Source organism: Lissotriton helveticus, chromosome 10 (genome assembly GCF_964261635.1).
Source record: "Lissotriton helveticus chromosome 10, aLisHel1.1, whole genome shotgun sequence".
NCBI lineage: Eukaryota > Metazoa > Chordata > Amphibia > Caudata > Salamandridae > Lissotriton > Lissotriton helveticus.
Genome location: NC_136071.1, coordinates 230,723,243 through 230,734,167, shown reverse-complemented (window position 1 = coordinate 230,734,167; position 10,925 = coordinate 230,723,243). Strand labels below are relative to the sequence as shown.

Genomic DNA, 10,925 nt, shown 5'->3' with positions numbered 1-10,925 from the left:
ACCAACATTTGTTTTCATCACATAATTCTACTAACTAATCTATGCACCAATGTACCCCGCTAATTAGGTCGATGGACCAATAAGTTGAGCAAGTTGATGGTGATTGTCAAGACCAGCTTAACCTCACTACAACAATACATGGATTTGCATAATTAATAGACTCTAAAAGAATCACGAACACGTGAAATCATTTAAAGATTTTATATAATTAATTTGCATAAAAGAAATTATAATTTATTTTCTCACTATTAATTCTCACTGAGCATTGCCATTTATTCAAAAAATAAATCAAGAAACTGTTTAATAAAAATCATGAAGAGAAAATGTAGGTTCACATTTATTCCATTATTCTCTAAATAGTTAAAAATCAATCCTTGGTCATGTAACTGACAGAGGGTTCCCCATGAAGGATCAGCAAAACCATAGTTAAAATACGCATTTAATTCCAAACATTTCCTACACTAAAATCTTCCTTCCCAGCACTAAAACCCCAACTTACTTATTAACCCTGGCCTCCTCGACACATCTCTCACCCAGGCTAGTGTCCCGCAACGATCTCGAACCTACAGGGGTCATCAGTACGCATTCTGGCATAGTTTCAGGCTCCCAGCATCTCTGCAAACAGCTTCTCTTTACTCCCAATTTTGGTCTGATATTTATACTGTTTTTGCTGGCTCTCTACCCTCATATGTTTCAACTTTTGCCGTTTCCCTTGCTTCTGATTTTTCATGACAAAGCAGTTCTCAGCTCCCAGGATGTCCGTCAATAATTTCATGATTGACAAGCTGATAGATACAAATTCAAATGTCCCACAGTTCATTGGCAGGCATTTTAACTGTTCATTGGCAGAGTTTCAGCTGTTCTTGTGTTGTCTTTCTGCCTCTCAGCCACTCGCCAGCACTCATACTAGATGGCCTTGAACATAGTCAGCTGGAGTTGCAAAGTTCAGTGAAGCACAGAGCATGTACGAGGTTCCTCCAGCCAGATAATGCAAGCATCCTCTAATGCGCAGAACCGGGAAAACGAAGCCATTTTGGAACTGGTCACCAGCCAAAACTACGATAAACACACAAAGAAAATGTAAATATATAGAAAATAAGTTGTTTTCTGTCCCCCCACCCGCCAGTGCTAATACTTATCCCCTAAAAACTGTTACCTAGCGGAAAAGCATCACACTGCAAACCATTAACAAGCATTTTCAATGCAATAGGTCTCGCATTAGGAAAGTTTGAGCTATTGTAAATGACAATTGTTTTATTTATGTGTTGGTTTTGAAAATAGCGAAATTAATAGCTTTGTCATTTACAATGCCAATAGTTATAACTTTCACAAATGTGACACCTATAGCATTTGTAATGCAATATGTGTTGTATTTACGTGACTTATTTGTATTGATACTACAAATAACAATGGCTTTTAATTTTTTTAATAATTAATACTTAAATAAAAGTTATTGTAATTTATAATGGCAATAGCTTAAACTTTTGTAAATAACTTTTGTGAAGATTATGTTCAGTGTATTTTATTGTGATGAAAATCCAAGAACAGAAGGGAAATATTAACATCTTTTTGTGACATTTGTAATAAAGCTTGAAACATTGAGAGAACATATTTGAACCAGTAGTTGTTGAATGGTTGCACAGATTGATGCTGTGGTGGGGCTGAGAGATGTTGTGGTGGCGACGAGTGATGATGTGACGTTCAGTGATGCTGTGGTAGCGCATAGCGATGTTGTGGTGCCCCTGAGTGATGCTGTGGTGGTGCTGCGTGATGCTGTGGTGATGCGATAGATAGAGTGAGGGTGATAGATAGATAGAGAGATAGACAGAGTGAATGCGATAGATAGATAGATAGATAGATAGATAGATAGATAGATAGATAGATAGATAGATAGATAGATAGATAGATATTGTTGTTGTTGTGTGTGTGGTTGTGTGTGTGGTTGTGTGTGTGCGGTTGTGTGTGTGTGGTTGTGTGTGTGGGGTTGTGTGTGTGGTTGTGTGTGTTGTGTTTGGGGTTGTGTGTGGTTGTGTTTGTTGTGTTTGGGGTTGTGTGTGTGGTTGTGGGGTTGTGTGTGTGACTGAGTGGTTGTGTGTGTGCTTGTGGTTGTGTGCGTATGGTTGTGTGTGTGTGGTTGTGTGTGTGTGTGGTTGTGTGTGTGCGGTTGTGTGTGGTTGTGTGTGTGTAGTTGTGAGTGGGGGGGTGTGTGTTAGGGGGGTTGTGTGTGTGTGGGGGGTTGTATGTGTGTAGGGTTGTGTGTGGGGGGTTTGTGTGTGGGGTTGTGTGTGGGGGGTTGTGTGTCCATCCGAGTGAATCTGGACATAGAAATGATTTTCAGTAAAGCGAGAGCGTATGGTTGATAGACCCACTCGCCAGCAGAGAGAGCCAAGTGAAGCCTCAGAGAAAAGATGTTCACATTCAGGTCAACAAACACAAGTTGCAATGTAGTTATATGGCTTGGTTTTGGTATTTTTGCAGTTTGTGTGCGATCTAATGAAATATTGTTTCTTATCTCTGTTACCGATACTAGATTACAATCAGTGCTTTATTTGAGGGTTTGCATATAGCAATAATGAATGATTAATGCTGAAACCGACGGAGATGGTCTTTGGTAAAGACTCTCTAATTCATAAATTTATGATCAATCGGGAAGAAAATTATACTGTGGAGTCACAGTTTAAAGGCTGTCCAATATGTTGCCTGTCCATCTGAGAGAAAACATAAGCTTGCATCTTTCCGTAAACTTCTATACACTTGTTCAGATCAGATATGTTCGGAAAAACTGTTATGGCAGTTTTATATTCCACTAAGTCCCACCTAGCTCTTTTTCATGGCACAGAGAAACCCTGTGTGCGTTTCGTTATATACGTAACAGTTTTGCTGGCTTTAAATCACAGGGTCACAGCAACCTGGAATGATGCCAGGAATCTGAGAGCAACTGGTAGGGTGGTTGTGCAGGGAGAGCAAATTACATAAACCAGTTTAGACTTCTTTTACTTGAGAAAGCTAAACGTTTACCCTGCTGCAACCAAACAACTAATGGTGATGCATTTTACTATTAACTCCAAAGTAAAATCAATCTAACTTTTGCCCAGCAGGTGGCGCTTGTGCCTTATCAATTGCACGCAAACTCTAAAAGCTGCTAAAACACTGTAATCTTCGCTGTTTAAACAGGACAGAGCACCGTATTATCTGAAGCCAATAAAAGCATAGGGGTTTGGTTACAAAAATAAACTCTAAGGAGCTGCAGTCACCTAAATTAATCGAAAAATGCAACCTGCTTTTATCTGAGTGACGAGAACCCTAGTGGGGCCTGCGGCACTGCAAAGCATAATTGATATGTTACCGAGCCTGTAAACAACAAGTAACAAGCAGGAGAACCAAATCTTTCCTAATGGGCAAATTCCTCTCCTAAAGCTCACACTACAATCACCCCCTCAACCTGACTTTACCTATCGTCATTGCACTATTCCTTGGTTGCCTTCCTCTATGTTACCCACCCTGCACTTCGAACAATCCTTCTGGGTGATGAGACTGCTTTTCTAGTTTATTGCACCGTTTTTGCTCCTATCCCTTTTAGTAGTCGATTATTATGTCTGTTTTGTTTTACCATATACTGTTTCTATTTGTTCCCTTATCCCTGGACTCTCCTCCCCCTTTGTTATATATTCCCCTGATTCTACTGTAAAGCGCTCTGATACCCTCACGGGTCTGGTTCGCGCTCTATAAAACACTAAATAAATAAACAAATTAAAAAAATAGGAAGTGGGATAAGGGAGGGGGTGGCAAATGGTGAGCATTTCGGGGCCACTTTGATGTTCTCAGTGGCCACGCGGCTCACTGAGAACATCAAAGCGGCCGCGAAAATGCTCCCAAAGGCTGTAGGCGGACAAATGGTGCTGTGCCCGATCCGCCTGCAGACTTTGGGAGCATTTTCTAAAGCCCCCTTACTATACTCTCGCAGAACAACGCATGCGCGTTGGTTCAGTGAGACCTAAAAATGAAGCAAAAAGCAGCATGTAATGCACAATGTAAACTACAACATAGACATGCACTATTACACTACTAAAATGCACAAAATAGATTAAACATGCGTTTTACATCATTAATTAATGTGTTAATCAAACCTGTTAATGCAGAGCATTTCCCACATGTAATGTGTGTGTTTGGTTAATACACAGCAATCAAAATTAATATATTACTTTGTTATGGGGGTGACTGGTCTGAACGTGGTATACAGAAAATCTTCTGTACTTCGCTCTATCAATATTATAGAGCAAAGGAGCATGCATGAGTCTAGCATAGGTTTTGCACTGTAGGGGTACTCTGGTAGAACAAATGACTATGCCTAGACAAACTTTAAAACTTTTCCCACTTAGGTTGTGTGCTGTACAGTGCAGCACACATGCACTTTATGAAACGTTAAAAGAAATGAAAGCATTTTGTCTTTTTAATGCTGGCTTTCATTTGGCATAATATTTTTTTGTGCAAACCCTTGTTAGGGCCACTGGATTTATGTGACTGCTCCACCGCAGTGATTTTCGCACAATTATAGATTTGCCGTCTAATACATTATCAACCACATAATCTGCAGATTTTAACAAAAAAAATGTTTATAGCTCAAACTGTTCAAAAGTTACTAAAATCAAAGCAACACACATTGCCATGCAGAGGACGAACATTTGCAAAGTTGACTTGTCACCTTTCTGTTGATTATTGCTATATTTGGGTGTTAAACTGGTACTAGCGAGGTGTAACCAGGTCAGTTATAGCTATTGTCATAACTCAACTGCTACCTGACAGAAATTGCCACTTTGCAAGAGCAGAACAGAGCATTGCTTCCTGAAACGGCCTGAAAGCCTAAAACGATGGTGATATCCTACAAAATAAAAAGGCAGATCAGGATGACCAGGAGGAACCACTGATGTATTGGGATGGCCAACCCAAGCAAACAATGAGTGAAATCGCCTGGGCTTGACTGAAGCATGCAAAGTCGGGAGAACCAGACCCAATAAAAGCCCTGTATTTCTAAATGGCATAACAACGAAGAAATGGCAATTCATGGGCATGCCAAAAGCCGATAGACGAGATAACAACAGGTCTTGCAGACAGCGCTTGCGCCCTGCCTAGGCTTGACCTAAAAAAAGTCAAAATAACAAAGTAATACTATCACAAAATGTGGCGCATTACACCCCATAAATTACCTTTCCTAGCCTATAATTTGGCCCACTTAGCCACTATAATCCAGTGGCCCTGACTACTGTTAGTAAAAAGGATTTTGCTAAAAAAAAAATGTAAAAAGCACTTTGCATCACTTTCAGGTAACTTTCCAGCGAAAAAATAACTTTCGCCCTGGAAAGTGAATCCAAAAAAATACATTTTGGGAAGGTTTGATAAAGTTGGTAAATCTGGCTCTAAATGTATTAGATTGTATTTTTATAAAGCGCGAGTACGGAACAAGGGCAAAACGTCGTTTTCACCAGTTTCAGATTAAATATATTCGTTTAATTTGGGCACGGGTAAATTAAGTCCAAAAATCCGAAGGTGTTGGGCGGAGGTCGAGATTCGATCCTGATTTTCTCATTACCTAGTGCCCAGCAAAGGTTATTTCCGGGAAGCGCGCACAGTGTGACGTTTCACGCACTCACCCCCAGCGTTCTAGCACTGAAGTGTTGTACATTCGGCGCAGGGGAAGCGCGTCACCAAAGGACAGGCGGAACCATTAGTGAATCACTTGTTTTCTCCCGGAGCTTCTAGTGTGTAACACTGAATCGGGGAGCACATTGGCTGCTGGCTTCCGGTTTGCTTGACGGCTCACCGGATCCTCGTTACACTTACATCTCGCGGCTAGGGCAGCCCTGACACCGGCTTTCTTCGGATACACGCTCATCTTCCTGTCCCGCAGCCGCCATGGGGATCCTGGAGAAGATATCTGAGATTGAGAAGGAGATAGCACGGACGCAGAAGAACAAGGGTACGGGGAGATGGACTCAGGGGAGAAAGGAGTGTGGATGGTGGTTTACACGTGAAAAGGGAGCATAGAGTGTTCAATGCAAAAGGCGAGGTGTAGGAAGGGCTAAAGCAGTTCAGAGAAAGAGGCGACATGAGAACTCCAATAGTGTTAGATAAATAAAGGGATATAGGATGACTTAAAAGAGAGTGGACAAATGCTAACTTCTTATGCAGATTCGAAATGAGATAGAAAATAGGCCGGGCACCAAAAAGTATACCCAATAGCGAATTAGGTAACTAAATAAGTGGCTCATATTTGAACTTGTGAAGACACGCTGTATATGTGTTTTGCAATATGTGGGAGACTGCATACATTTGTGCTTGCTTCATGCATTGCTTGTTTTAATGTCCAGGAAATCAACAGAAAAACGGACCAGCAGACTCCTCATATCTTACTGATACGTTTGATCTGCGTACCTCTCTCTCCTCTTAAACTCCCTCTTTTCACCTTCTTTTGCACGTATCTCCTTGCATCCCTTTCACACCACCAATACACCCACACTTAGTGCACTTACCAGTACACACTGCATTTTCTTTTACTTTAACCGTGTCCATATGTTGGCTGCTATCTACCATCTTTAAACACTTTTTCATATTATTAAAGTTGCAATTGGCACACCTGACAGTTGCTCTGTGTGTTTTGCAGAGAGGCTAAGGATTGGATGCACATGTTTTCTGAACCCCTTTATGACCTGCTGACAGAGAAACTTGCCCTGCATTTGACCTAAACTCCACAGTTCTCATTCATAGCCACTCACAACCGGAATTGGCCCACCCACAACCGGAATTCACACAGCTGCATAGGAGCGCCTCCTTCTTACAGTACACACTATAAAGGAGTAATAAACATGTGTTATGAAAAACTACAAACACACCATCCTGGAAATAGCAGAAACCCTTAGGGAGTGCAAGATTAAGTTAAATGTGACATGTAAACCGGAACAACATTGCTTTTCCCAGGCTAAGAGGGCAGTGTCTGATTTAGATGGCTGTCGCTTGTGGTGGGACACAAGTGAAGGGCCGGACACTTGCAGGTGGGGTACAGGCACCTGCTGAACCAGGCACCCCACCCTGCCCCCTCCCAGCGAAGCCATTGAAAAAAGGATAAACTGTACTTGGGACAATGTTCTAGAAGTCGTTGGTGCTCTACTTTTAATCAGGCATTTCCAACACTACTAAGCAAGGCAGCTTTACTTAAAAGGTGGCAGAGCATTGCCCTCTCGTTTTCTTTCTATACCTTATGTAGGGGCTGTGCCCCTTTGTTTATAATAGAACAGTATTAATACTTCCCATACTTTGCATTGAAGCAACCACCACCACAAAACATAGATGCTAGCAGTTTTATGGGGTACTAGTATCACTTCTTCTTAGGGCTGTAATATTTTAATTGGGACAATATTGGCACTTATTTCCAAGGCTCCTTTGGTTTCAACGGGTCAGTCCCTGCACTTCACACCAACACTGGCATAGCATAAATAGTACAGCTCCAGCTCTCCTATGTCTAAGCAAGATTGGTATGCTTTTAGGCAAATGTTACCACCATACCTCAGCATCATAGCTATAGTTTGAATGTAGCAGTAATGGCCCTTATCAAAAGGAACGCGACAAATAAGACAATATCATTTATTTTATTTATTTGCGAGTTTTTATAGCGCTATGAATAGACTCCCGAAGGAGTATCTCCGCGCTGTTGGCAACCAGTAACGCAACTGACAAAAGAGCATTTTAATTAAAAAGAGAGTACTGTGAGGTTCCGAGTCCAGCAAATAAACAACTAAACTGAGCCAAACAGAAAGGTTTTCAGACATTTTCTGAATTGGAGGTGGTTATGACACTGTCTTAGTGAAAGTGGGAGGGAGTTCCAAAGATTAGGACCTACTACAGACAAGGCCCTACCACCTAGTCTGGATTTGGTTATCCTAGGAACATTTAGTAACAGCTGGTCACTGGATCTGAGGGATCGAATAGGGGCATAAGGAACAAACTTGCTGGCTAGATACTCTGGTCCTAATTGATTAAGTCCCTTATGGATAACGCAGCAGGTCTTGAACTTCACACGTTGGCGTATTGGTAGCCAGTGTAGTTTTTGAAGTAATGGTTTACCAGGAGAAATTATATTTTCATTAATGCACCACCACAGTCACTTCTCATCAGGACTGCAGTTCTTTTCATTTGTAAGCTGGTTTGCTACACTTTGTGTGGATTGGGTAGACACAAAGGATTTGTGAGATTCACTAATAGTGACTCGTGCTAGGGGGGCCTAAAGAAACGCTTTTGGACTTACTCTCGTCCTGCAGCTGGTTTGTGGTGTGAGGTGACGCTGCCTGCTGTGTTCTGTTTCCCTGGTGGGACTCGTGGTCCCAGGGGGCTCCGGCTCCTTTCCTCGCCATCAGAGGGCCTAATAGTCATCAGCTGCTGGGGGAGGCGCTGTCATCGCGCTACAAAGCGCCGCCTTCCCCCACGCAGCGCGGGGCCCTAAAGAAACGCTTTTGGACTTACTCTCGTCCTGCAGCTGGTTTGTGGTGTGAGGTGACGCTGCCTGCTGTGTTCTATTTCCCTGGTGGGACTCGTGGTCCCAGGGTGCTCCGGCTCCTTTCCTCGCTGTCAGAGGGCCTAAGAGTCATCAGCTGCTGCTGCTGGGGGAGGCGCTGTCATCGCGCTACAAAGCGCCGCCTTCCTCCACGCAGCGCGGGGCCCTAAAGAAACGCTTTTGGACTTACTCTCGTCCTGCAGCTGGTTTGTGGTGTGAGGTGACGCTGCCTGCTGTGTTCTGTTTCCCTGGTGGGACTCGTGGTCCCAGGGTGCTCCGGCTCCTTGCCTCGCCGTCAGAGGGCCTAATAGTCATCAGCTGCTGCTGCTGGGGGAGGCGCTGTCATCGCGCTACAAAGCGCCGCCTTCCCCCATGCAACGCGGGACGCGCGTGGGCGTTGCCGGGCAAAGGGCGGGCCCTCTGTGGCCCTCTGTGGCCCTCTGTGGCCTGAGGAGACTGGGCTGGGCCAGAGGCTTTGATCCTGGTGGGGAGAACTACATATACTCAAGTGAGAACTTATCTTACATATGGTGTCGGTGCATTAGCGTATTTGTACGATCTGGTTTTTTTTACCCCTATATTTGGAGACCCATTAACTGTATCCACAAGACTTTTAGATGTCTCGGCCTAAAATGATAATATTGCTCCTGTTTAGGCACTATGGATAATTACCTATTATGGTACAAGAAGATACTCCCCTCATAGTGGTGGATGAAGTTATGCCTGCTAAACTTGAAATTGGAGTAAAGAAGGTCATGACGATTGTAGCACAAGTGCATGCTGAGAGGCAGCAAGATCGCCCTGATATTGTTACTAAAGCTCTTGAGCATACTTCGCCAGCACCTAAATCGGTGAGAAAATATAGGAAAGCACGTGTAAGACGGGGGGGGGGGGGTAAGTACTGTAAGAAAAAAGTTGATGTAGTTGAACCAAAGAAGGGACCTGCTCTTAACTTTTTGACTGGGAAAAAAACATCCTTGGGGCAAATAGGGACCATGATGTCGCCAAATTCTACAAATTATGTAGGGGGACAAAGTGGGCTGGTGAATTCTGGAGACTTGGAGGGTAGAGTAGAAATGTTTTCTAAAACTAACATTGATGTTCCTCTGTTGTGTTCGCCCACTATTCCCGATTTGTCCCCTCTATGCTCATCCAATAGCATTGATGATGAAGGCCTATCAAACTCCCCGAGATTTTCTACTCCATCTCCATCCCCTCTCAATACCAGTGAGATTACACCGCTTAAGATGAAAACTAAAATAAGAGGGGGTGGATCCCTAAAAACTAGGGATGCTAAAATACAAAAGAAGGCGTTGACCCTAACATCGCTGAATGCGGTTGATTTTGTGGCCCCAAATAAGTCCCCCGTATTTACAACAAATTGTCTTTCTGGGGAGGATGGCCTCCTGGAAAAAATTGAAACTCTGATAAAAACACTTATGCACCCTCTGCTAGAAGAGACTAGGATGATTAACACTCACCTAGACTTAATCGATAAAAAAGTAGAACGAAATACCAACTTACTGTCAGATCTGATGAAGGGGCTGGCAAATGTAAACACCCTAGTAAAGCCCGGGAAAACATTGCCACAAGCAGAACAAGTCCCAGTACAATCTACCCTTCCTTTAAAAGCTTGCCCCGGTGGAAAAACATCTAGTGCCCCCCCCCCCCTAAAAAGGTGCAGCCTCTCTTTCTACCAAAGAAGAAGTCAGAAAGTACAGCCCAATCCACAATCGTAGCGAGTGACCAGATGCCGACCGGGGAGAATAATCTGATTACAAAAGACAAGGTAGAACTCCCGCAAAGTAAGGCTATTAAGGATAATGGGGATAGGAACATCCATAATACAAACTGGCAAACACATAGAATAGTAGATCTACCGCCTGAAGCTGCGCCTTATGTGATTGTCATGGCGGGTGTCCCTGAGCTCCCTATAGTCACTAAGGAAGGTCATGGAGCCTTAAGAAATAAAATTACCCATTGGTTACGTAACAACAGACCTTTGCCTGCCCATATTAATGGGGAAATCTTAAATGTCAGGCGGTCAATATGGGTGGGCTCTCGACCTAAAGATAGGAAAGGAGATGTAATCATTATAAACTTTAAAGATCACAGAGCTGTCGGGCATATTGGGGATTGGTATGAGTCAAGAAGTAGCGATTCTATTTCTACACCCTATCTTAGCTACTTCTATCCATACGTTTCAGCCCAGTATCCCAAAACTCATGAATCAGAAAGGCTTGGTTTCAATCATCCTGGATACACTCAGAATCTGTCCTTCCAACCTCGGAGATTACCCAATTTCTATCCCAGGGAGCGTTATCCACTAACTCCTAAGCCTAATATTAGGAACAATCATTTGTGGGATAACAGAGGCATAGCT

At 43.1% G+C, this 10,925-nt stretch overlaps 1 protein-coding gene across 1 annotated transcript in view; it reads left to right on the top strand.

The window, feature by feature from the left end:
- The first annotated feature begins 5,779 nt into the window (after positions 1 to 5,779).
- The window catches only part of DRG2 (developmentally regulated GTP binding protein 2), a 100,484-nt gene continuing 95,338 nt past the window's right edge, over positions 5,780 to 10,925 (top strand). Inside the window, exon 1 of the mRNA XM_078665188.1 lies at positions 5,780 to 5,974. Coding sequence (XP_078521314.1) covers positions 5,911 to 5,974 — 64 coding nt within the window. The 5' untranslated portion in view covers positions 5,780 to 5,910. The remainder of the gene's footprint in view (positions 5,975 to 10,925) is intronic.